A 27,918-nucleotide genomic window follows, 5' to 3' on the forward strand; every position below is an offset into this window, starting at 1 on the left:
GTATTTGCTAGTAGTGCAGCTCTTTAAAGTCTGCACTAGGGAAAGTAATCAATTATGTAGAAATTACAAAATTAATGCTATTATATCAGCAAGACAAATGTAGTTCTTCTCCCACTGGGCAACTGAAAGGTATCTTTGGCTTAGTGAATACTATGAAGTTGTTCATGTAGTCCTTCCATTCCTAGATCCACTTTTTTCTGCTGTGGTGAACTTCTCAAAGGCTGCTTCTGAATTTCACAGGAGACTTGAACAAGTTGACAAGAAAGAGTAAGTCAGAAAAAAAATTATTTGTATATATGTATATATGAATATATTTATGTCCTGGTTTGCCTTAGGTAGCCAGACTGGCAGCTCTTTATTTCTTCTGCTACACAAGGATTCTCTCTGATGAGTGTAGAACAGAGCTCTGAGCCCTGAGACAGGCAGTATCTTTTAAGATGAAATAGCAGATATAGGAATGTTTCCTGTGATTGATACTATGAGCTGTAGAGCTTATTACTAGTATCAGGTTGTCATTAAAATTACTGTAATATGTGGAAAGGCAGGTAGCAATGAAAGTTAGAGTTGGACTGTGATTGATACTATGAGCTGTAGAGCTTATTACTAGTATCAGGTTGTCATTAAAATTACTGTAATATGTGGAAAGGCAGGTAGCAATGAAAGTTAGAGTTGGACTGAGATCTGTTTAGACTATACATGAGGGCTGTAGGCGATGCCATTTGAAGGGATAGAATGTAAGAGAATAGTGCAGAAGGTGGTCTCACCCCTGAGGAGTTGCAGCTGTAATAATCACCCAAGATTAGGAACAGGCCTGCCCTTAATAGGCCACAGCTGTGTCCAGTAAGAAGAAGAGTGCTACAAAAGAGTGGGGTAGCTGGGTGAGGAGAGAGCTGCAGTTTGTTGTCTGTGCCGTGAAGGAGGAGTCAGTGCTGCAAGGAGTTGCCCTTGAGAAATCACTGAGAATGTATGGGACTTTTGCAATATGATGACAACAATGCCAGAATTTTTCCTTTCAGAACGCTTCAAAGATAGAGGATGATGGCTCAGAATATCTGAGATATCCATATGATGCTTGACAGCCTAAGGCCCCTTGCAGGACTCCTATGCCCTCTGAATGCAGTCACTGCAAGCCGCATATGATACCCGTTGTGTTTAGGCAGCTGAATCCCATCCTTACTGTGTGACTGTATAGGTTGGAACAGGACTATGGACATTTGGCTTATGGGTGGACAGTAAACTTTAGCTATCTTCATCTGTGTAAATCTTGGTCTTCTCCATTCCCTTAAGTGGCATCTTTCCAGTGCCATTTAATACTAAGCAAGTATCTGACACTCTCAGAAAGTTTTCCATTTTATTTTGGATAGTGTGAAATGTTTTCTGTTGTTTTCTAACACAGAAACATCAATTCATTAATATAACATGGATTCAGAATCTCCATTTGCAAAACCTCATCTTTTTTTGTAAACTGTAAACCACGCTTGTCTTTTTTTCTTTTTCTGTTAAAAAAAAAAAGTGTTTTAAATGAAACTGGGACGTTGTGTTTCCCTGCTGTGTGACATTTCTCTGTCTCCCTCTCCTGCAGTTTGGTTGTAGTGCGCATCATGAATGATCAGCTGATGTTGGTAGAAAGAGCTTTCACTGATCCTCTGGGCTTGCCAGGGAGGAAGTTTTACAGGTGAGGCTGAAAGTTTCTTGACCTGCTGTCTAAGGCACCCTATTTTTGCAGCTGACTGGCCAGTTGAATTGCTGTATGGTCTCACAGCAATTACAGTTCAACACATTGCTTTAGTACAATTCAGCAAGTAGTGGACTTTGTTTATAATCCTTAAGGAGAACTCATTGGGTGCATCAGTCTTTTATCTATTTATCAGGCATGGTTAAACCACAACAGCATTATACTCTTTTACTTGTAGGTGTGCAGTACTACTGCTGTTACAACTTGCTCATGTGATTGTCTGCAAAGTGAGGATTGAGTGAAGAAAGAATGAACTGTTTAGAAAAAAAATAAAGTGAAAAGAGGGTAGAGTAAATGAGAACAGATGTGTAATGAGGGTCAGTTGAAGAGAGAAGCCAAGAAAGGAGAGCTTAGAGGGTTTGGAGAGGGAGGGACCCTTCAGCACAAGATAAAGGCCTGTGAGCTGTGCTGCACAGCCCCATCTGTCCCAGTTTTGGCTGCTTCTGTAGGTGCTCCAAAAGGTTAAACCACTAACTACTATATCCTTTCTAGAAACCCAGGGGTTTTGTTAGGAATACCTGACAAGATGCCAGCTTTCAGTGTCAGGGGTGCAAGTACCTCACTTTGCTTTCAGTATCCCCCTTTTCCTAACAACTGTGTATGACTAACTCACTGATGGATGGCTTTCATGCCATGCCAGAAGTCTTTCAGGCAGGTAGAACTGGAATCACACTTCCATCCTCCTAGGATAACCTGTTATTCACACTTTGAGAAGAATTAAGTAATTTCTTTCTAGAAATTTTCTTTTGGGTGTTGGGTATCATTTGGAGCTGTATGGGTTTTTTTTTATTCTTAGTTCTTACTTGCTTGCATTTATTAATGACATTTTAATGTTTCTTTTCATTTGGGAGGACTTTTTCGCATGGTGTAAATGTGCTTCGATACTTCATAGTTATAATAAATTTAATTGCAAATCTACGGCTATTCATTATTTAGGAAAAAAAACTATACCAAAAAATAAGATTGATATTTTGTGCAGTTCTGATCCATTATGATCACATCTCTTCTCAATAATTCATGCTTTTCTCAAGAATTTGCCCACAGATTTTTTTTCTCCCTCTTTTTAAATTCCTTTCCCAGGTAAGTAATCTGCTGACCATCATGCAGCTACTTAGCTGTTTTTGAGTTTTCTACTCCATTTCTCACAACACATCTGTAACTAGTTTTACTCCTTGTTCTCGACTGGCAAATTACTTAGGTTTGTTGAGCTCCCATTTTCAAAAAGTGTAACGTGGTTTTGTTCCTAATTAGACAAATGCGTCATCTCTTCCCAAGGAAAACGGCACCTGACCTAAATCTGCGCCCTTTCCAACAGATTTTAAACTTGGGATTGTTCCTGTCCTTTTAAAGATCAATTTTTCCTGTGTGTTTAGTGAGTTCTGATCTTCCTGGGATTCATAGCTGTTTATATAGTACACATACAATGAACACACACCCCATTAATAGTTTCTTTTATGCAGGATAATTGCCTTTTTCTTCTTTTCCCACAGACATGTTATCTTTGCTCCAAGCAGCCACAACAAATACGCAGGAGAATCCTTCCCAGGAATCTATGATGCCATGTTTGATATTGAAAGCAAAGCTGATCAACGTGAAGCCTGGGAAGAAGTGAAGAGGCAGATTTCCATTGCATCCTTCACTGTCCAGGCAGCAGCAGACACACTGAAGGAAGTAGCATAGGATGAGGGCTTTGCAAACTCCCACAGCAGAGTGTGGCACACAGAGCTGTCAGGCTGCTGCAGTGTCCCAGTGTCCCTGTCTGCCCTGCCTGAGTCTCCAGCCTCCCAAACCACATGGCAGGTGAGCAGAGCTCTGTGTGCCAGAGAGCTCCTGAGCTCGGAATTGCTGCATCTCTGCTAGTGACAGAATGGTAGCTTCATGAACAACCCTGGGTAGAAGGAAATTTGGCTTTGGGGAGAAGTGGGAAGAGGGAGAAGCAGGAACAATCAGTTTCTGATTAGAATTTTCTGAGAGATCTACCAGCTTTGAGGACCCAATATTTTGGATGTATAGTTATGAAAACAATTATTTGCCAAGCTACCTGAAAATTTTGTCCACAGCAGTGATCGACATCACACATTTTGATGAAAAAAATGCAATACTCACCCTGTACATTTTTCTTGTTCTGATAATTACTTTTATAACAGAAGACACCAAAGCTATCTCTGCCTTTCAGAATCTATTCTGCAGGACTGGTGAATGCTCTTTACACTGATTTGCTTTCTTTTCCTCGAAAAAAAATAAGCGACTCTCCTACTGGTTGCCAAAGCAGTACTGGCCATTCTTGATAATCAAGGAAAGCATCTGCTTATGTGCAGAAATTCAAAAGCATGCTTTCAGTGGAGTGCACATCCAGCCCTCTGAAAGTCTCCATGCATCTCCCTCCTTTGAAAAAGTGCAAATCTCTCTCCCTGCTCTTTTTGGCACCTTCTCTAGTTCTGAACCCATGGCAGCTTTTGTTCCTATTTTCTCCCAGGCAATCTCTTTCATATTTTTTCATCTGAAGGAGCTGGAGGACACTTACTATCAGCATGGAGCTTGAGATAATTCTGTCTTTAAGTAAGACCTGAACGACATTTCCCGGTAGGAGCTGATTTTACATTCAAAGAGGAACTGAAATGCTTGAGAAGGCCAGTTGTGCAAAACTGTTTAGTTTGTATAAAAAGAAAAAAAAATTAAAATTTCTTGCTTCATTTGCCCTTAGGTGTAATTCTCATCTATATGCTTTAAAACTAATAAAATTGCTAGAATTTTACTGAATCATATTCCAGCTTGTGGAAACTGACATTAGCCAATTTCATCTCTTATGTAAAATATACTACACTTTTTCTCACTACCATAAATTGCACCACGTTGTAGGAATAAAATCTTAGTTTTATGGGGAATAGAACAGATGTGGCCCTAAAAAGGAGAGAATTAGAAAAGCAGGACAGAGTTGCTGTTCTCATCTCAGATGCCTTGAATTCAAACACAGGAACCAGAAATAATTTGTGGGAAGCTGTTTTGGGGGATATATGCCAGCAAGAAGAGAGGCTTTCACTGGTATTGCCTCCAATACACTTCCATGAAAGATGAAGGATTATGTGCTTCTTGTGGATGTTTTTCTCATACCTTACTGCTCAATTGCTTTTTGCAGATCAAACCTTAGGCACATGAGGAAATTACACTTCTACAGTCCATGCTTTACCTCTTCTGTTGGGAAATGGAGTGCAAAACTGACCTTGCTAGCACACACATAAGAGACAGGAGTAGCTGATGCTGGGGCACAGAACAGGTGATTCTTTCCCTCTGCTCTGGCAAGGCTCCACCTGGAGTGCTGCTTCCAGCCCTGAGGCCCCAGCATAACAGCTGTGTGGGCCTTGTTGGAGCAAGTCCAGAGGAAGCTATGAAGATGATCAAAGGCCTGGAGAATCTCTCTCATGAGCACAAGACTGAGATGGCTACAGTTGTTCAGCCTAGGAAAGAGGAGGCTCTGGAAAGACATTATTTACAGCCTTTGAGTAGCTAAAGAAGGCTGAAGTGGGATTATTTACAGGTGTGTAGTGATAGGATAAGGGGGGATGGCTTCAAACTGGAAGAAGGTGGGTTTAGAGTAGAAGAAATTCTTTACTGTGAGGGTGATGAGGCACTGGGACAGGTTGCCCAAAGAAGTTGATGCCCCATCCCTGGAAGTGTTCAAGACCAGGCTGGAAGGAGCTCTGAGCAACCTGAGGTCTAGTGGAAGACATCCCTGCCCATGGCTGGAACTAGAGGATATTTAGGTACTTCCAACCTAAACCATTCTATGATCCTATGAACAGTGGATACATTTTTGTTGTTCTCATTTCTTTTACCTAACTAACTCACAGTTCTCATCTGTGGCTGAACTTACTGCTTACGAATATCTTGCAAAGATGTGACTGGTACATAACTGCACTGGGTTTTTCTTCCCTTTCTCTGAATCTTGTGCCATTCCTGCTCCATCATAACTTTACATTAACTGCACTGGGCATTACTGAATGTGCCACCAAGGGAGTTTTAGGATATCTAGATGGTGGGAAAAAGCCATGAGTGCCTGTTCCTCATGAGCAGCAGCCAACTTTGGATCTGCCAGTGGTTGCTGCTGAAGGATCATCAGAGTATAAGGCAAACAAGGAGCTTCCACATTGTAAGGAAATATTTGTTGAAATTTTCTTCTTCCTTCGTTTACAGAAATGTATAAACCAATGAACAAATGTTTCACCAGTAAATTCGACTCTTTCAGTGGCAGCTAGCCTTAGAGGTTCTGTACTATTACCTTACTGCTGCAAAAGAGCACACAATCTCTCCTTGCTTCCCTGTGCAGTTTAAAGCTGTAAGAATAAATTACAGCTCACAGCAGGCTGAATGCACAGCTGGCATTGATTGCTTTGTTCCTCTTGTCAACTTAATTGATAACTGTGTGAATGTGAGATTCATCATGACCAGCTACATCCTGAGAAGTACACAAAATATATTAAATCTATTTCCATTCCTGTCTATAAAGTTCTACTGAGGCAGAGTGATATCCAAACCCTTATAAATAAGGAAACCAAACCACTTATAAATTGCTTATACTAAATTCCACAAAATCCCTTATTCTTCGTATTTTAAGGATCAGTTACTCAGACCTCTAATTGTCTTTCCTTCCTCAATGAGTAGAATCTTAAGTTTTATCGATAAACAAACAAGACTCTTATCTTGTTGCTCTCCCCCAGTGCAAACTGTAGCTCTGCCTTCCCATAATTTTAAAGTATGGGAAGGGAATTTTTCATAATAATCTTTACAGATGGGTAACATTGTCCCCAATTCCAGTTGCCCAGTTACTTCACTCAGACTGGCTGAAACAATCAGTGAATCCTTACAAAGGGGAGAAACTGACCCTTCATCCTAGTAGACTGGAGCTGCAAAACAATCTGGCAAAATTAAACTTGGATATCTGGGTTGTCAATTGCCTCTTTAGAAAATCAGTTCCAAAGGGACAGTGCCTGGAAGTTTATTTCAGCTTGGAAACAAACTTTTTAGTAGAACCTGTTGCATTAGTACATAAAGTAATAGTTTTGAACTGGAGAAGGGTCAATTTAGATTGGATACAAGCAGGATTTTTACAATGCAGGTGAGGAAACACCAGAACAAGTTGCCCAGATTGATGGTAGACACCCCATCCCTGGAAACATCCAGGATCAGAGCTCTGAATAACCTGATCTAGCTGAAAATGGCAATGGGATTGGACTGGATAGCCTTTAAAGATCCCTTTCAACCCAAACCTTTGATACGATGATTGAGATTCTCTTATGGTTGAAATACCTTTGCCTTGACTTTGGAAAGAAATCTGTAACATTAGGTGCTGGAATCTCCAGGTGACACTCTGTCAGACTCACCTGGGGACGTCTCTCGGCAGCTGGTAGAAATTGGACATGCATAACCTGTTTTTTCCTAAATTCCCCTAGTTTTATTAATAGGATTTCAGTGTACAGTTAATAGTGCTACTGAAAAAGCTGACTGATGGTGAACATCAGGAACTTCCCTATGGCAGAGCAGAGAAGACAACGCTAATTAAATGAAATACAGAAATCTTGCTTCTGCTCCTCAGAGCAGAACCAAAGTGTTCTGTTCCTCAAAGACTAGCACCTGCTCATATAAAGTGTCCTTAGAGAAACCAGCAGGAGCTGAATTTAGCAAGCAGTCTTTGTTAAGGTAAAAGATTGTTCCCATTACACCACTGAGACTTGTGCCAGTTAGAATCTATAAGGTCAAGGATGCTTCTGTCAGCATCAACAGCATTTCTCCTGATGGATGCTGCACCCTTAAACATCTTCAGCTCGGGGAATCTAGGAGGAGGATAAGAGTGCTTTGCTAGGCACCTCATGCAGGAGGGGCTGGACCTGGTTCAATTAAACTCCAAACATGTTCCAACCTTTCATTAAGGGAAAGAACAGGAGAGGCAATAATAGAAAAACATTTCACAGCAGGGATCGGATAAGAATAGACTTGCTAAGTTTACATGGCACCTTCCCCAGATGTGCTTTGCTTGCCTGCTGACAGTGCAGCTGACATGTTCCTGATGCTGCCATCCACACTACTTCCAAACTTGGCTGTACTTTTAGAAGGAAACTCAAGTCACAGTTGCTGGACACAGTGACGGTTGTGACAATGCACCCTTATGTAACCTGTAAGAAGCAGGAGTCCAGGCAGAGGAAACATGGCCAGCTGTGAACACAGAGCACTGAAAGATTTAGATCTGAGGTCGCTCATCCCTTCAGATATTTCTGCAACCACCGCCCCCCCTACTGAAGCATTGCTTTTGTTTTCTCAGCTCTGTCTCCTAAGCCATATTTCCATACTCTCCACCAGAACCTGCATGCCTGGACACCACCTGCCTGCACTAAAACTCTCCTCAGTCTGCAGCACACATGGTATTATCCCGGCACAACCCTTACAGGTGTGTGGGTACTGACAGCAGTGACAGTGCTGTCCACTGCCACGGCAGAGGAGTCACGTATAAGCATCCTGCCCAGTCTTATTACAGGCAGAAAAAAAAATACACTTTGTAACTAAAGACAGGTTCATTGTTGGAATGCTCAAAATCTTAACTGTGTGATTGAAGAATGATTAGTCTCTACTATTAAAGAAAAAAAGAGAAGAAATTATAGTACAAACCTTTCAATGGAAAAGCAGTTATAATATTTATGAACTGTTTCTCTTCCTGGGATCTCTGTTATCCAGCAATGCCCCTTCCAATCGTCCCATAGTAGTCCTCTACACCACATCCCATGCCTCAGTTTTCAAGGCCCTTGCACGTATCCCTCTGCAACAGGGCACTAGAATCAGCAGTACGTTGCTCTACATAGTAAACCTGCTTTAGTTTTAGTAGTTATGTAAAAAAATACGTCTATAACAAGCAACCACAGAATGAGAAACAAGGTAACCCAAGTAAGACAAGAGCTACCCGGACCTGGGAAAACTTTTAACAGCCAAACAAGCCAGAACAAAGCCGCAGGCAAGTTAAAAGAACAGACAAAGCAAGCCTGGCAGGTTCTGGGACCCTGCAGAGCAAGAATGAAGCTTCTGCCACACTACCAGCCACAGGAATCCTGTGTTCATTGGACTGTCAGCAGAGATTGGCATCTGGGTACTACGCGGGGGAGGGTCCCAAGTTTTCTGAAGAAAAATCATTAAGCACAGCTATTTATCCATAGTCATATGCAAAATTAAAGTGTCCAGTCCTGGTAACCTGAGAAATGGATGAAATTAACCCAGCTTTTCTTTCTGTATTTTCAAACCACCTCTGCTCACCCAATTCAGCCAGACAGGATTTTGGTTTTGCAAACACCATTCTTGTCATCTGCATTCTGATAAAAGACAACCTGCCTGAGGACCAGATATTTGTACAGGACTCAGAATGTGACTGCAGGACTTGGCACTTGCCTCTCAGGCAGCATTACACTGTTTTGTACTAAAACACAATTACCAGAATATGGAGAACCTCTGGCAAAATCTATCAGCTCTGTAACAGCTACTGCTCAGTCTGCACAAAACTGTACTTCAAATTTCAGTGAAGAACACCTGCAGTGCATGGAGGAAAAGGGAGGACGTACAATGCCACAGGTTGCAATACACTCCTGAATAGTTATGCTTACTGAAATACACTTATGGGGCAGTTTAAGGTAAAACATATGTGCATTATATAATTCAATTGTGAAAAGCAAAAACTCATTAAAATTACACATGGTTTAGCTTAAGAATTATGTGCTCAGCATTTGGGTATTATCACTAAACCACACTGAACTTTTGGCCACTTTTCACTGTACAAGTCCCAACTGTACTCAAGTGTTCAGGCAATGTGAGTCAGAACAGCTGTTTAATTATAAATGCACATGTTGAGCTTGTTATTGAGCAAAACAAGCACTGACTCTGTGCTCACACAGCAAGGAGGTGAACCCTTACAAAGGTATGTGAGAAAAGTATAAAACACTGTTAAATTCAGCTGTTGGGAGTTTTCATTTGCATCACCCTTAGCACATCTTCTCTGAATTATTTTTCAACCACAAACATGTGACAATCTTTTTCTTAAAAGCTTATTTTCAACTACATTTCACTGTCCTCCATTCAACTTACCAACCTTCCCTTCTTTACAGCTGTTAATTGCTCATGGAAATCACAAGCATCCCACTTAAGTTATCCAGTAAAGTAAAACTCTGGTAACAGAAGAGCCAACAAGCTTCCAGTTCACAAAGCTGCAGTTAAAGAACTTAAACTACCTCTTTACTGTAGGTTTTGAACATGAGTTTACACTCCAAATGTTAACTGCTTTCACTATGAGCAGAACGTTTAAAATTTGGGTTGTTTATATACATAATGATATAACCTGATTACAAGGCATTCCCTTAAAAAAACCCCTAAATTAAGTCCCTTGGGGTATAGAAGCACACTGCATCAACCCTGCCTTGTTATACACAAGCCTGATTTCCAATTAAGGAGGAACAAATTAGGTTAAGCACATTAGCCTAGAAGTATATTAGGTTAGTTTTTTTCCCAATCATGGAATTCGGCAATAATATTGCAGTATCAGTATTTATCATAGGTTTAAATCACATTGCTGAGAACAAGGTTTTTGGACTAAAAATATTTCACAGATCATTGTAATGTAAAAGATCTGCCTCTAGGTAGCTTTAAATGAATTTTGTTGCAATGCAGCTTTAAAATTTAACAAGGAACTAATTCTTCAAATACTTGTTTCTAGCAGGTAACAAAAATATTTTATTCAAAAGGATGCTTCCTTTTCTGCTTAACACTCATTTCACTGTGGATTAGTTTGCAATGTCTGTGACAATACATTGGTTACCCTCTGGTCAAAACATCTACACAAACTTTGGGAAAAGCCCAAGTATTTATTACCATAGAAGATATCAGGCTTCAAGAGGTGAACCCTTTTCTACACTGAGTGAATGCCAGAGGTCTTGGAAAGTTATCTTCTGCTTCTAAGAAACCAGAAAAAAAATTAAAGCAACAGTACCATCAGCAACTTTAGAAACAGCCACTGTATCTGGAATTATTCCACTTCTGTTCCGTTAAGTTTGTGACAGCTCAAAAGTCTTGGACTGAACTATTCCTGTGAATGAGACAGGCCTCCATCTCAGTAACCACACTCAGATTTCTGCAAAACTCATATCCTGACTGGGCTGTAGCTTTAGAAAGCAACAAGCAAAGAAAGGAACAACAGGTGGGAAAAACCCCTTGGCGATGCAGTTTCACTCCCATATTGACCTACATGTGGAAAATGTCCACTGACATTTTACTTCAACAACCATGCTGCAAACTAACAGGGAAGTTCACACCTATAACAAAAGGAGTCAAACACAAACCCCAAATGCAACCAGCATGTAACAAGAATTTTATTGGATACATTTAGAAAAAAACTAGAGCATGAAGACACGAGATTAATTTCTGCGTGTAAGTTTTGTGAATGTGCAGAATCAAATAGCCATGCGAAAAGTCATCTCCTCTTCAACTGTAATTCAAGACCCTTATAATGGCAAAATTATTACCACCCTTAAACAGTGTTCCAGACACATAACTCATTACTTTAAAAAGGATCTCCTTCCTGAACAGAAGTAAAAAAAAATTTAGTAGCAAATTGGGAAAGACCAATCATTAACAGATACAGTATTTAATCAATACTCATGCCATGTTTAAAGAATGCAAGCCAAAAATGCATCATTATGAAGAATAGGTATATTTTTTTCCCAAGGCAAAATTCCTAGTAAAACTAATTCCTAAACTACTGAAATGGTGACTTGATAATGTACACAATCCAGAATATACCATCCAATGGAAGATTACTCTGTCAAGTTGTATCAGCACCTTAGAGTCAATATAGCTGATCAGCCCTGTGCTTAGCAATGTATTAACATTTCACATAAATTCCAATTCCTCCAAGAAATGTTCTTACAGATACAAGAACACAGAATTGTTAAGACTGGAAAAGCCTCTAAGGTCACCAGCCACCAAGGCAGCAGCACCACCATGTTCACCATTAACCCATGTCCTCAAGTGCCATACCCGTATTTTTTTTAAACACCTCCAGGCACGGTGACTGCACTCTCCCCGGGCAGCTTGTTCTAATCCCTGACAACCCCTTCCATAAAAACAGTTTTTCCTAACAATCTAAACCTCCCCTGGTGCAACTTGAGGCCGTTTCCTCTCATCCTCTATCACTTTTTACCTGAGATGTAATGTTAGGTATGAAATCTGTTAGACAGGAAAATGGGCTTATACATGAGGGAAAATATTAAGATTTCTGTCATAAACTTGTATACCCATGCAATTTTTTGTATTATAAAGGGATCATGAAGGTGAAGTTTTATATGCACCTGGACAGTCAGCTCTAACTCATGTGTCATGCTTGTCTACATGTGTAACACATAAATCCATACTGAAACACACTACAGCTCTTAAACACTCATTTATAAAAATATAGTCAGACTGTATCAACTTATTTTGATAAGTACAGCCCAAGATCTGAGAGCATGAAAAAAGAATGAATTCAACACTGAATACTCCTGCTCATACTGGTTTGCAATATAGTGTCATATTATTAGACAGGTGAATGCCTGTGATCAAATATCACTTTGCTTCCTTGACAAATCTTGCTTTTGGGAAAGTAGCCATCATGATTGGTTTAGTACACCACAGTTGGCCTCCCTTCTCTCCATACTTACTAATAAAAGTTACAGCCAAACCAATATTCCATCAAAGTGTTTGCTATCACTATGTATGTCAGGATGTCATTGCATGAAACACCAGGAACAACCCTTGGTGTATTGAAGCCTGTTGTGAGCAACTGCTCAAAACACACAAATTCAATGACTGATACAGCTCTTGGAGTTTCAGGATAGATGCAGACATATGGTTATAAATAACTGCTAAGAATTGCTTCAGTTAAACAGACAGCTTATGGCAGTCAAGGCCATCTGAAGGGTTACACTTTTATTTTGAAAAGCATCCCAGGCCACAGAAACTATGCTGTTATTGTACACTCTATACTTTCTTGCCTGACCAAAGCTGGTGGGGTTTTCATGGGTTCTTTAATTTGTTTGCCTGCTTTTTTAAACAGGTAAGCTTTAAAAGTGGTTGTTTTGCTAGGGATGGGGGGAGTCATTATAGAACACCTGAAGTATCTTTAGCTTTGTTCTGAAAGTATGAACAGGAGGGCAAGAGGAATAAAAAAAAGCAAAAGCAAAACTGGGGACTGTGTTCACAGGAGCTTTCTCCCACTTATGGCCAAGGTGACTAAGCTACCAGCAGAACACAGTTTGGAAGAGTGCAACAAGTAGTTACAGGATCCCAAAGCCTGCAGCATTCACATGAGACGGCCCATTCATCCACATTTCTCTCCATTTGTTAGTGCACTAAGGCAGAATATGACTTACTGAAAAACAGAAAATGTTTTCCCAAGGAATTCCATTTTCCATGTAGTTCTTTAAAATAGGTTTTACATTACATAAACCTAATGCACATGAGGATGCAAATTAAGAGAAAATATGTTTTCCATATTTTTTAACATATTTAGGATATTTATATATCCATACGGACAGACACATTTGAACATGCTTGTTAAACAAGAACTTTATCCTGGCATTTAAGCACTACTAATTTTACTGTCCAAGTTCAGAGTTCTGCACCCACCAACACAGATGGCATGCTAGTAGCTACAGCTATCTAGAATTTTTCATCCACTGATGTTTCTCAGTGTCACACTAACTAATAAGCACTCCACTTGTTGGTTCAGAACATATCAAGGAACATCTGTTCAATTTTCAGAGGACCACCTGGCAGGCACGTATTTTATAAGCTTGTACCCTATCACTTTGCAGTACCTGACATTTTCAGATTTAAAAAAAAAAAGAGGAAAAAAAGGCATTATTAGAGGTTAACAGAATCTATACAGCAGAACTCAGAGCTGAAATTTTTTAAAAGGGCCCAAAGGAGCACACAACCATGCTCAAACTAAGTAGCTGAAGAAAAAGGATCTTGAGATTAAGGTAGAGAAGCACCAAAACAATTTTACACATGTGTATATATATATTTGTATCACCAGTGTTACCTTCTTGGTGTTCAGGGATAGTTTTTTTGGTAATGTATTTCCTACTACTTTAAGCACGAAGTAGGATTTCAAGTACTGTTAGAGACAGAAATCTGAGTCAAATCATACCTACTGGAAAACAGCAAGATTCTCAGAAATCTGCATTTCACTTCAGAATACCTTTACTACACCCTGTGTTTCTCCTGACACTATTCCAGGTCTGCCAAAGCTGATAGATGAGCATCCATGCATTTAACAATCCACAAACCCTCTTGTTATGTATACAGGATTAGGCACAATAAATAGTGTGCATTTTTTATTACTTTAATAGGAAAACATCTTTATTTCAGCTGCAAGCCAAATTTAAGAAACTATTCCAACCAGAAATAGAAAGTAATGTTACTGTGTGTGTTGCTGCCTGAATTAAAAAAAAAAAAAAAAATCGCATCTTTACAGCTATCCTGTTTTCAGCCACACACCTTTACTGATGAACTGAAAACAAAACTAAGGTCTTGATTTCTAATTACAGTCTGCTCAAAAGATACAGTATTCTTTTGAAGTGTTGAGTCAAAGGTACAATTACAATATGAGACAGATTGTAAAGCATGTTGTTTCTCCTAAGTTTTGCCCTGTATATAACTGCAGTTCTTAGATGACCATCCTCAGAGTCAAGAGATACACACATCTATATGGAAATTGTTTTACCGAGACACCTACAGCGTGTCCTGGCTTCTCCTACTATACATATCCATCTACTTTGAGAAGAATCTTGAGATTTTCAATGCTGTAAAATAGGACAGACTATACATTCTAAAGGCTGCCAAATATATACAGCACTTTGGTAATTTTACAATAGTTTGCTGTTTGCATACTCTTCACAGCTGAAATGCTAAGTTATACAGCCATTTCACTGTCCATTTGCTTTTATATTTAACTACTGAAATAGCAAATGTAAAAGAGTAAAAATAATCCCTTCTTGCCACCTTTTTAAAAATTTTAACCTGATCTGCTTTGATACATGAAAGACAGCAGGAGTCAGCAGTACTGAAATCCTTGGAATAACACCATTCATTTCATTCCTACATAAGCCAACAGGTATTGAAAGAAAACTTCGTTTCAGAACACGAAAGTCTACAGGTGTACAACTTCCTATTTCTGTTTATGTAACCTTTTACTCTAGATGTAGAATTACATGCCAATCAGTTCAGTCTCAGATTTTTGTATCTGCATTACTGTAAGCTTCATAACAGTGTTCAATTTAACACAGGCTACCAAACGCATTCAGTCTAAACAGAACAGCTGAAAAACAAAGACACTCACTGTGAACAGAGAGCACATCTACTGGGATAGTCAGTGCATGGAAGGGAAGGTTGCAAGCAAAGGGCAATAGCTGTTTTACTCTAAATTCCCATGGAGACATCGCATCTAGCATAAACATACCCATGGGAGCAAGAGCAGAAATAACTGTTACCCTTTCAAGTTTACACCCCCATTTGCTGTGCGTCAAATTTCTTTCTAGAAGGGAACAGATGAACTAGCATTAAAAAAAAGACATCTATATAAAAGTTAAATATTTGATTACAGTAGCAAGTCACCACTTCATTATGGGAAATAACTCGTCTCTTGGAATTGTTATTGATCCGAACTCTCCTGTTTTGGTTGTGTGTTGGAGACTGGTAACTCCAGACTTGCCCATAGCAGGGGCTCTGCTTTTCTCATAGTGAGCTCAATCTTTGTAGCGGTCATGTTCACGTAACTCCTCTTTACATCGATCACCTAGAACAGTAAAGGTGTTTCATGCTTTAATTTAACAGACACTGGGGATTTAAGTTAGGGAGTACCTCATCACTAAATTTCAGTAGATGTTTAGGTAGATGAAGAACCCTCTACTATCTTGAAAAATCAAGACTTTTTCCCATTCCCGAGCTATGGAATGCTTATGGCATAAACATATGCCAATGCATATCTAACATACATTGGCTAACATGCATAACCAAGGGTTTTCTGCAATACCACTACCATGGTGTTGGGATCAGAAAGGACCTTGGAAGGCCGCCTTCTGTACAAAGCAGTGCCCATTCTGATGTAACACTGGATCTCCAGGGTCATTTTATTCAGATTTAAATGTAATTACTCAATGTCATGCAACAGAAATTCTTTCAAAAAACAGAGTAATGAGGAAAACCATACCATTTTGAAAGAGAAGAAGCTAATGTCTTATGCTTCAGTTTCCTTCTGGGTTTTTTTGTTAGATTTTTTGTTTGTTTCTTTTTAATAGAAAACATATTTTTATACTTACTCCCCATAACTTCACAGTATGATGAAACTCCTTTTCTCCTTCAAATACAATATGGATATTTACCTTAACAGGAAAAAAATCCAAAAAAAATAGAAAAGTTTATCATGTTAATAAAACATCTAACACCCTGAGCATGTTTAAACAGAATAGGACTTTAGGACTTGGATCCTACAATGACCAAAGTGATAAAATTATCCCTCTGAAATAGAGATGAGTATCTATTTTAATAGATTATGATACAGTTGCAATCAACAGTGACCACTGTTATCTTATCATTTTAGATTAAGAAATAAGAGAGGTATTTTAACACCTGTTTAATATTAGTAGCTGTGAAACAGCATACAATAAAGAATGGTATCAAATTACATTAAGTCAAATACAAGTAAATGATGACTCAATAATTATATAGACACATGGTGATACAAACCCATAATGCTTGAGTTTTAATTATGGAAGTCAAATCAAAGATTTTTTTTGCATACTTTTATTGCAGCTTTAAAAAACCCCCACACATTAAAGTGCAGATGTCCAAACAGAAGGGAGAAAAAAGCTATACATGCTTGAACAAACACAAATGTCAAGAAAAATCAGTTACTCAAACAAGAGTCTTATGCTATCTCTGCCTTGTAAATAAAACTGAGCAGATCTTCCTAGGATCAAGTTGCTGAACTTAAGGTAGAGGCTCACCATTGTGCTATTAGCTTCCACGTAGCTCAGATCAGGGACAGAGTTTTTAGCATATACAGAAACAGTCACTTCTCCTCCAGTCTGGTGCCAATCATGCCTGCATGGAACTACTTTAGTACCCTATATAAGGAAAAAAAGTATACAGGAAGGAAAAAAAGATTTAGAATTACATTTGAATATTTTTTACAAGATTAACAGCATAAACGCCCAGGACTTTTTTTAATAGCTAATTAGCATCGCTAATAAAGGACTGTATTTCATCTTCACAGAAGACTCAACATTCCACTTGCAATTCTTTTTACTAAGAATTTCAGTATCTCCCTCTCAAACAAACTACAACCAAAAAAATGTTGTACTTGGTAGATCAACTTCCTTTCCAAGACTACAGTTAGCCAGCAGGTTATAAAAAGGAACTGAACACAGAGAAAGAATGCCATGACTCCAAGAATGCTTCATAGTCCTGCAAAAAAAAGTATTACTCTCTGTTCTCTGATGCAGAAAAAGTAAGTAAACTGTGGAAAAAAACCCTCAAAATAAAAGCAAAAAGCTAAGGTAAAAAAACCCCTTGCTGGATAGAAGCCGATTATCTCAATACACATACAATTAATATACTCATGGCTTCTTTAAATGTGGATAAATTCTTTAGTCTTTTTCTACACTTTCCTGCGTTACACTCACCACTTCAACTTTTTTTAAATCCCTACTTTTTGCACTTGCAAATAATTCTTGAACAAAAATATAAATATTCAAAGCAACCAGCAATTATAAGATTTAAAAGAAGTAAAGATTTATGAAGTAATTGCTCTGGAATTAAGTAATGAAACTACACTTTTTATAATGTATTTTTATTTTCTTTTGTTAAACATTCCTGATGTTTGCAGTGTCAAACCCTTTTTGCCTCAGCAACAGACAACACATTCATAACAAGAACTTTTTGTTCACCTGTATCCATCGTGTGACCAAATACAATATTCTTAAAGAATCAGTTACTCCTGTACCACAGACTACTTCACACTCCATTTCTCAGTTTTCCTGCTATGTACATTATATACCCACCACATTATGTCAAAGGTGGTCATCTGTACTGGCTCAGCTACAATAATAACTCAATCCAGCTACAAACTACATTTCAGCATTCAAAATTCAGAATAGCCAGTTACAGAATGCAATCTTAATGCTACTTACTGCATCCTTTTTATTCCATACGTGTGTTCCTCTTGTGCAGCCTTCTTGAGCTAAAAATGTATTGAAGTCAGAAGTTTTTCTTTTACAACAGCTCCAGTACTTCATCCTTGAAAGTTTGCAAAGTAATTAACAAACAATATTTAGGACACTGTTTACAGTGAACATATAAGCTCTTTCCTTTATGCAGTATTACTGTTACTTCCATATACTCTTTTCAAGCATTGTCATTTTTTAGACAAAGAGGGAATAGGGAATAAATCAAGGCAACATTTTTTAGAAGAGGGAATAGGGAATAAATCAAGGCAACATTTATGAAGAAAGCAAGAATACACAATAAACTAGTTATAAAAACCTGAAGTTAACTGAATACTAACCCTTCACAGAACAGAGGTACAAAAATGGAAGTTAGCTGAATACTAACCCTTCATGGAAAATAGGTACACCAGAATGGTATATACATACTTCTTCTGTGCTGTGCGGTCCTTCGTATGTCTGGTGGGACAAAGCATTTACAGAGTATTACTGCTACAGGATTTGGAGCAAGGAATAAAATAAAGCACAACAAAACCCAGAAATAATGACCAAAGTACGACAAAGCTTTTGGGTAAATACTCTAGATTTAATGGCTTGTTCTAGCTTTTCAAAGTAAGTGTTCAACCTTCCTTCACAGAAGGTTCTCTGGCACTGCTAAGAAGCTGTACTTTATATTAGTTCAATGGCACACATCAATGGTGACACCACCTATGCTCATAAAGGTTACTGCAGATCCTCATAGAGATTTTTGTCTTTAAAATACTCTGAGCATTCAGAGAAAACAAGAACTTAACTTGAAAATAAATTAAATCTGTCACTCATAAAACACATAGGTTCTCTACAGAAAGTAAAATAAACAATATACAACTTAGCCACTGAGTATCAGGTCAGTTCTTCCCAACACAAAGACTGTCAAAGTTCTCCTCCCACCAGAGCTTCAGTAGATAATGCAAAATCTGCCAGGTAAAATAGCTATTAAAATTTTACTGTCCCCTTTTACACAAAACAAGCCTGTCAGTGTAATTTTCACTTAAAATGACTATGTAATATAATGACTAATTTTGGTACTAGATGTGTTAAAACACTGACTTTTTAATTCTTCTTGCAGGAAGCATTAACTGCTAAAATCTGTAGATACTTCTGATCTATACACATTATCAAGAGCAACTCAAGTGTTATCAGTAAGCCACCTCTCACCAACACTGTATTTCATATGTTAAGTTGAAACACCTCAGTACCATGGATTTGACAAGCTTACTAATTAGAAGTTCATGACAGGTTTATGAAAAAAAATCTTCAACTTTCTGCGAACAACTCACATTTGTTCATACTAAAGCATGTTATCAAATATGCATTTGTTAAACCCAATGAACTTTGTGCCTTTTCCAAATTAACTTGTAGCACACAAAAAACCAAAACTGCTCACTTAATAGCTGAGCAGCTGCATTTAGAGTACAACTAAACCACTTACTTTTGAACAGCCTGCATTTTTACATGCCGTCCCAATCTTGATTTCATCACTATCTTCCTCTGTAAACAGATTATTACAGAAAATAGCAAATTAATTATATAATCGACTGAACACTTTGCTTTATTAACAACTAAAATGAGCTGAGGAGGAGATTAGAAAAACCTTCCTCTTCAAGATTCTATTTTCTGCCTGACAGCGAAATCTGCCAGAGAGGTAGAGAGAAACACTCCAAAAGCTGTATTACCTATGCATCAAATTCTAGGCTCTGTATTTTTACACATTTTAAGTGGGGTAAATAAAAAGATTAAGAAGATCATTACAATCACAGGGGAAGTGAACAGTCATTCACCTAGTTCAGTTTTGTAAAACTAAGAATGTAAAAGGCTTCAACTGCTATCTATAAATGCACACAGGGAAATAATTTGGATACCATGGAGAAAGAAGAGCTAAATTAGCTTGGCACAAGAACAAAAGAGCATAAAATAGCCACAAGCGTAGGTTGAAATTACAAAGTTACTTAAGGAGCAGTGTAGTTCTGGAACCAAATTCCAAATAAAATGTGGGAAGAAGAAAGAGGAAAAACAGACAAGGGAGAACTGACTAGTCTTCCAAGGAATTCCACCAATTTATGAAGGCTTTATAGGATTATACTGTCTCTGCAATAACAGGGAGTAAAGCTCATTTCTTGGTAACTCTGTCAGTCACATATTCAGAAATGGATGTTCCCATTACAGCGATTCTAAACAAAATCTTAGAAAAGACGCAGTTCTAATAATGCTAATGACAATGAACTGCTCCTGACAACCAAGTCTCCACGTTACCCACATCTGAACTTCAACCATCATTTCCCAGACTGGAAGGTATTTCAGATTATGAAGAAAAAGAACGTAATTACAGGAAACTATTACTTCAGAAATTACAAGATCAGCATTTCATTTATTACTTAGCATCCCATACCTACTTAATCTCCCTGTCTCCTTACCTTTTCTCCCTTCATTTTCTGATGACAGTTTCAGTTTATCGAGAGCTTGTTTCAAGGAAGCTGACACTTTCAGCTGCAAATTTGTCATTGGCTCATCTGGGCTAAAAAAAATCCATGTATTAGTGTCAACTTATTTCACGAGAAAGAATTTATAGAAGACAAAGTAGCAACTTTTAATCTTCCTACAAGGCTCTTCCTTTCAAACCTCCCTTCAACAAAGAGACTACAGTTGTAAATGCCAATCTGTACTGTTCATGAAAAAACAGACTAGAAACTTAGAAGGCAGTCAACTGGAAATCCTAAATATTCTACAAAATTAAAAATAAATCAGAGATACTAAGGAATCTAAATAGAAGCATCCCAAAATTATTTTTATTACTGTTTAAAACACTCAACACAGTTTCTAGTAGCATTTTAAGCTATGAGGTTACACACTTCAATTTTCACTTCTTGAGTTGAAAGATCAAGTACTTCTTTGTCATAACCAGAATTCTTTTCTATATTTTGAAGCTCAACATAACAACATCACTTCTACCAAAACCAAGGTCTTCTAAGGTTAATTTTAGAATTTCTAGACCTCATGAAATGTGCAACACTGAATAACCAAGCAAGCTCTAACTTGGCCAACTGACTACAACTTTGGAAAACCTTAAGTTGCATATACCATACCTTGGTCTCTTAATTGTTTCCAATGGTTTTGGTGCCTGAATTATGTGTTCTTGAAATTTGGGTTTCAGTTCAGCTAGCTCCTTTCGCTCAGAGGTAGTTTTGACTTCTGGTTTAACAGGCTCAGGAGGTTTCTCGCTGTTATGGAAACCCTTTGTACAGCCCTATTGTGGAAAGCATATGTTTTTATTTATGTATAAATGCAGTGTAGTTCATATGCATTAAAAATTAACAAAAACTGTAACAAGTCTTCTTGATTCATTTCTTCAGCTCCATCTTTTCCTGTAGCCCACCCTTAACACTGGCTGCAAAGGAAACCCTACCACAAAAGTGGAAAATATTCTCATTTTCGATATAAATTAAAAGAAAAACGCATACTTTCTGTAGTCAAGAAAGAGGCAATAGATGCTGACCATCCTTTATTAGCAGATGCTGACCATCCTTTATTAGCAATCCAAACCTATTTTGATAATTCTAACAAAGCTTGAAAATGAGCTTTGACTTCAGCATTATATGAAAAAATAGAGCATAGAAGAATTAAGACAGTTTCAACAGAATTAGGCTAATTTAAAACATGTAAGCCCATGCACCATTTAATATTAATCACTGTCACTTGACAAGTATAGAAATTGTAAAGAATCATGAGTACATACCACAATGCTTAAGAAGTCAGAAAAGTCTGTTGTTCTCCTCTTACAACATGACCAGCCCTACAAACATTTTGGAAGAGAAACAACATAGGCATGACCACTGAACTTGACAACAGCTTTAAAAATGCAAAATATTTATTATTTTTCTTTAAAAGATGTGGCATATCAAAATTAGCAATTGTTTTCTTCCCTACTGTGGACAATAGCATCATCTGCATTTTTAAAAGTCAGAGAAGTCTTATAGTTTGCTGGTGCTGCCTTAATCAAAAAGTTCAGTAAATGTGAGGCAATACTTCCATGACAAGTTAGGTGCCAACTCTGTGCAACAGAGAACAGAAATGTTACTTCATCTGACTGAGTAACATGTAAGCAAAACAAAGACTACACCTGAGACCAGGCTCACCTCCGGCTCAATGCTCAAGGCCTTCTTCCAAAAATTAGAGGGATTTTTTTTCCTTTTCTTGAGCACCACTCAGATCTTTCAATTTCTTATTTCCCACCAACAGAGTTGGATATGTGCATTGCACAGCTATCCAACTACATCAATCAAGAGCACTTTTTATTATATAAACCAGAAATTCAACTTTAGAGCAAATTGCCTCGCCACTGTGAATAAATATCTTAGAACTCAAAGAAGCTTATTAGAGGCAACAGACTGACTAATGCACCACTGCTTTGAAAGCTTAAGTGGTGCAACACAATAGGTTTTAGGTGGGTGGTTCTAAAATACCCTCAAAATATAAACTATTTCCACAATAGAGGAGACAAAAGGTTCATCCTGCCCACCTAGATTATCTAGAACTCATCGCATGAAGAAAACCGCACATTTGCAATTATGATAAATTTTTAATTAAGAGGCAAGAGGCAGGATAAGGAGAAAGAGGAAAGTGGTACTTGTTTGTAAACAGTGAGTATGTAAGAGAAAAAGGGAGTAAACATAAGTTTTTGAGCTAACTGAACAATTTCTTTCTTTATAATTATGTAGAAGATTTTTGTACTGTGCTCCGAGTACAGCTGTAATTTTGTACAAAAAATTTACCACTGTCTAAGCAACTGTACACAGTATTTCATCTAAGAGTATTTGCCCCAATTTGCCAGTGAAACATGATGGCTGATTCCAGAGTCAGGTACTGCAATATAAGCAACAGCTCAGAGCAAACACACGGCCCAGCACAAATGCAGAAGCTTTCACAAGGCCAAAAGACCATTGTTGAGAGGAGATGCACTTCCAGTAGAAGTAGTTCCTAAGTACCAAGAAAAAAAAAAAGCCACTCACTCTCTCAAAGCTCAGCTAAACAGCAGTTTAGTGTTCTAAGAAAAGCCACTTAGACTACATCAGTATTAATAAAGTGCCAGGCTCCATTTTTAGACACCAGATTTTTGACGACACACAAATAAATTATTAGAATGATTTCCAGCACTGTTTCAGCAGTTATGTCTGAAATGATCCCCTGTAAGCACTCTGTATGCATCCAGTAGATCCTTGAAGAGGGAAAACAGTTTAGCAGAACACCAAGGAAGAGCTGTGCAGTTGGGCTAAGCACTGGAGACCCATCACAGGTACATTTAATTCTTCACTGAAGATGGAGCCCAAGAATCCTGGACAGCTGCATAAGAGGCATGGGTGACCAGTCCCAATTTAACCAACATTCTCATTTGGCTGATTAATGAACGTGACTGTGTTTTACAGCAGACAAATGTCACACACACATCAGTGCCCTGGCCACATTAGACCAAAAGCAGCTGCTCTGAATTCCAAGCAGGTTAATTAATTTAAAGAGTATGAAACCTCTCAATGGCTCCACAGTCCTATTTAAAGGACCTAATTACACTGCTGAGAGACCTAAAGTCAGTTAATCAACAGGAAACAGTCATCTAGACTTGCATGGCATTTAGACCATGAGTGGAGTTTTAAATTTCTTTTTCAGGAATTAGTAACTGTGCTTTTCTAATTTCATGGGGTTGTTCATGATAGGCTGAACATCAGTTTCTCAACATTGAAAGATCTAAAATTAAAAAGATGAAAAACCAAGCAGATAAAAGATAATACTTAAAAGGACAGTTGCATACTTACTTTGAGAGCATCATGAAAAACGGGCACACCTGGATGGTATGTGCATGAACCTAGAAGACAATGACTATTATTAATATTGTGGTACACCAAGAATATTTATTCATATGATTACAAATCCAGCAAAAATGCCACATTCACAATTAATGTATGCCATGAGCTGCCCCACTTCCCTGAGGGCACATCATTACTCAGAAAAATCCAGATTCCTCCAAAAAAGCTATCTGAGCGCATATATTAAACATAAATAATGAGGTCTTCTTTCTTCTTAAGGATTACACAACACAAACTCGAAAGCAGGTATCTAAGACAAACTACTACTTCCACGTGGAAAAAGGAAACTCTCTATGGATCATCCCTGCCTCCATCAGTAATCAGGCCTTACTGGTAATTTTGCAGAAGTAAGAAGGTGACCCTATGGCTACCTGACAGACAGAAAACACTGATTTATGGCTTCAAATACATCTTTTTGAACCTGATCAGAGCTTTGTCAAGAAGTATTCTGTTAAAAAAGTCTCTTGATGCAATTCATGAGCTCATGATTGAATAGTAACTACTTTGTTTTCTTTCAATGTTTGTAGTATCCTAAGCCACCTAAGGATTTGAACCCAAGGGTTAGTCTTACACATGCAGGCAATTTTGATGTATCAATACTATTTATTACTAATAGATTCTGTACAAACACTACACTGTTTTTATGTGTATAATGTACAATCTCCATTAATGAAAGTGTTTGTATTCACAAATGTTTATCATTACACAGCTGTTCTCCTTTACTTGTATTCCTTTAACATGTAATATAACTGCTCTGATTATATAACTTGTCACTGACAGTTACTGCATGGACAGTATTTTACTGGCTTCACTCTAAGCACTATCTTTTAGCCTTTAAAGCAAAATTAGAAACACTTAAAAGTGATACAAACAGTTACAAAGCACATAATAGGAAGCAAAAGAAAAAAAGTGATAAATAACTTCATTAGCAATCTGCCTACAGATATTTAATAGGAAAAAACCCAACCCAAATGATTTTATCTTTTTTATAAATATGTAGACTTTTAAAGAAACCTAATTTTGCACAATTTCCTTTGATTTTATATTCAGTGCCTGTGTTTAAAGCACTAATACAGTCTGAGGGATATCAGTTCCCACCTAAACTCAAAATGCACATATTTTAGGACATTAGTCCTCCAGCAAGACTTACAAATATATCCATAAACCTCTACCAATTCCTTCAGTTTCAGCATGAAAAGCTAACACTAGCAAACCTCACAGGAAAATCAAAAAGGAAAAAGGTGGTTATTTTGCATAATGACCAGGACTTCATTGTTAAATCAAATAAAAATAAAAGCAGAAGTTATTCTTTTACAAAAGTATGAAAGTATGTCATTGTAAGTACCATGAGAGTAAAAATAAACTCTGTTTTGTAGCAAAGATTATTTCTGAGTCAGAAGACTTAAATGAATATTTCTAATTATTCACTAGAGAGATGCTGTTAATAACAGCTACGGTTTTAGAGACCAGAACCATCACAAAATCAACTAACTCAGGGGTGGCTATGCTCCAGCTCAAGGCAGACACAGACAAGGGCCTGGTGGTCCAGCTGGCCAAGTGCAATCCATTCTCCTCACTCTGCCCTGCAGTAGGTACCAGGTGGAGCAAATGACAGCCTGCTTGGCTGCTGCCTCCTGAGGGCCCTGCGTGCTCCAGGAGAGAAGGTGCCAGGCCAGGAGCTCTGCAGAGCCTCAGCAGAGCCAGCGGGATCCGACCACTGAGCACTCTGACCACTGAGCCTGCTAGAGAGGACAGTAAAGCACCAGCCCATCTGTGCTCACACCGAGCCCAACAGAAAATTAGGATACAAGCAGATAAAAGCTTATCCTAGTTCTGATTTGCATGAGATCAGATTGCTGCAGCTTTCGGTTGCTATTCTACATTTTTCACTGAAAAAAAACCCCAAACAAACAAACTAAACAAGTTACCTCTCCACTGCTGTTAATACCTTTCCTTTACCAGGAAGACCAAAGTATTTCCAAGCCATTTTCTCTAACCCTCAGATAATTTTTGGAGATACAAGTACCATAATTTATCAGGTTTTTGTTTGTTTGGAGCTTTTTTTGATGTCAACTTCATAGTCAAACTGATCCTACCATGCACACGCTACTATCACCTTACTGCTGCATCCTTAAAGCACTTTATTAGTCCTTTCATTAAATATCAAAGTAGAAATTTGCAGGGGTCACCCATATGCAAAACCTGGTTGTCTGTAGAGATCTGTAAATAATTGCATTTGCTTTCAGAAATGCTTACTCTAGGACACAGTGATTCCACTACACGTTCCAGCCACTTACTGAAACAAACTGCATGCCATGAAAGTTTCCCCAACCCAAGCACCACAGAGCTAGCATACGGCCATGCCAACCTGACCTAGTTTACTACAGCTTGATCACCAACTGTAAAGAAGCGTTACTTTTATAAGGAGCACAGGTCACGAAGTCCTAACAGGATTTGATTTTTTTTTTCTTTTTTTTAAACAATAAATACCTGGTTTGCCTTTTGGGGCAAAGGGGTGTAGGGGATGGTGGTGGAATAGATCCCTAAATGTAAGCATTCCACAACTGTGCCCCTTCTGCTGTTACTAACATTAGCAAATCCTACTCAACATGTTGCCCCTCTGTATGCAAAACCACGTAGCTCAGAAAAAAATACTCTTTACTGCCACGGTTCTAAACCACGAAAAATGTACAAGCTAGAACACGTTAGCCTACTTCTAGCCCTGGGGGTCACTAAAACTTAAATTACTGCAAAGAGAGCATTCTAGAAATCCAACCAACACAGTTAATTTTATAAACCAGGTGAGGACGAGCCTTCTGAAAGAAAACTCAACTTACCCTTCTGCACCTCTGCGGAATTATAAAACCCCAAACGACAGGGCTTTAAATACGCTTCACCAGCATTCCCAGCAAACACAGAAGCACTGCAAGCGCTCAAGGCACTTGGAAGAGCAGGCACACGTGTGTGATTAAGGCACATTTAATTACCTGCTGTAAATCCACACACTTGAACTAAAAAAAAACCAACATAACAAAAACCAAACCAACCAGCCTACCAAACTAAAAACCAAAAACCCGCTGGTGACTGCGATGAATGCAACGACCACAGAGGCCCTCAGCAGAGAAGCCCACGCTGGCCTTGAGAGCCTTTGGCACACATGACAGCGCCGCGCAGCGCCGGGCCCGCTCCGGCCCCACACGCGTGTCCCCGGGCAGCCGCACCCGGGGCCGCCTGAGAGCCTCGCAGCGCCGCGGGGCCCGGGCCCGGCCGGGACGGGCTCACACCGCCCCGCAGAGCCCCAGGGCCGCCCCCGCTCCCTGCGCTGCAGCCAGGGAGGCACCGCGCCCGGCCCCTCCGCCGCCCTCACCCTCCGTGTTGTTCTCGGGGTCGAAACGCTGCCCGCAGCCCCGGTTGTAGCAGAGCAGCGACATGGCCACGACACCTCCTGCCCCGCCGCCCGGGAGAGCCGAGCCCGCTGGAACACGGCGGAAGGAAGAGGGGAGAAAGGAAGGAAGCCGGGCAGCAGCCCTGGGGGCGGGGCAGCTCCGGCAGCGGAAAGAGCCGGCCGGAGCCTTCCGGAATCTTCACGAAGCTTCGGGGGCCGGCCAGAGCGGGCGGGCGGCCGCGCAGGCGCTGCTGCGGGGCCGCGGAACGGTCGGGCGCTGGGCTCCGCAGTGAGTGGGGCCGCGGCTGTGGGCGAATGCTCGGCCTCCGGAGAACTTCTGCCACTTTTGAGTTTGATTTGAAATAAATGTTTGTGTGTACGTATTAAAAGGCTGTCTCATCTGCACAGAAGCACAGATGCCAGCGGCAGAAGCCTCTTACGAAAAACACTAATTTATGTTCTGTTAGTTCACTGAAAGTTTGCCTGGCTGCTCCTGACAGCTGGCCAACTTACATATGCTCTATGTAGTGTGCATTATAGAGGTTGCATTTGAAATCATAGAATGGTTGGCAGTGGAAGGGACCTTCGAGATTATCTAATTCCAACCCACCACGATAG

At 39.1% G+C, this 27,918-nt stretch overlaps 2 protein-coding genes across 2 annotated transcripts in view; one reads left to right on the forward strand and one right to left on the reverse strand.

Moving 5' to 3' along the window:
* The window catches only part of LOC102073115 (N-acetylated-alpha-linked acidic dipeptidase 2), a 40,882-nt gene extending 27,182 nt beyond the window's left edge, over positions 1–13,700 (forward strand). The window contains exons 17-19 of the mRNA XM_014266177.3: positions 186–267; positions 1,583–1,675; positions 3,226–13,700. Coding sequence (XP_014121652.2) covers positions 186–267; positions 1,583–1,675; positions 3,226–3,415 — 365 coding nt within the window. The 3' untranslated portion in view covers positions 3,416–13,700. The remainder of the gene's footprint in view (positions 1–185; positions 268–1,582; positions 1,676–3,225) is intronic.
* On the reverse strand, positions 11,104–27,485 carry CHORDC1 (cysteine and histidine rich domain containing 1). Its single transcript, XM_074535122.1, has 11 exons — positions 27,283–27,485; positions 23,865–23,914; positions 21,794–21,850; positions 21,144–21,304; positions 20,475–20,575; positions 19,493–19,551; positions 18,410–18,480; positions 17,989–18,094; positions 16,804–16,923; positions 16,117–16,179; positions 11,104–15,593 (listed from the first exon to the last, which is right to left on the reverse strand). Exons 1-11 carry the CDS (start codon positions 27,344–27,346, stop codon positions 15,450–15,452), a joined length of 996 nt encoding a protein of 331 aa, XP_074391223.1. The 5' UTR covers positions 27,347–27,485; the 3' UTR covers positions 11,104–15,449.
* Positions 27,486–27,918: the final 433 nt, after the last annotated feature.

The sequence above is a fragment of the Zonotrichia albicollis genome, chromosome 2 (assembly GCF_047830755.1).
Source record: "Zonotrichia albicollis isolate bZonAlb1 chromosome 2, bZonAlb1.hap1, whole genome shotgun sequence".
Taxonomy (NCBI): domain Eukaryota; kingdom Metazoa; phylum Chordata; class Aves; order Passeriformes; family Passerellidae; genus Zonotrichia; species Zonotrichia albicollis.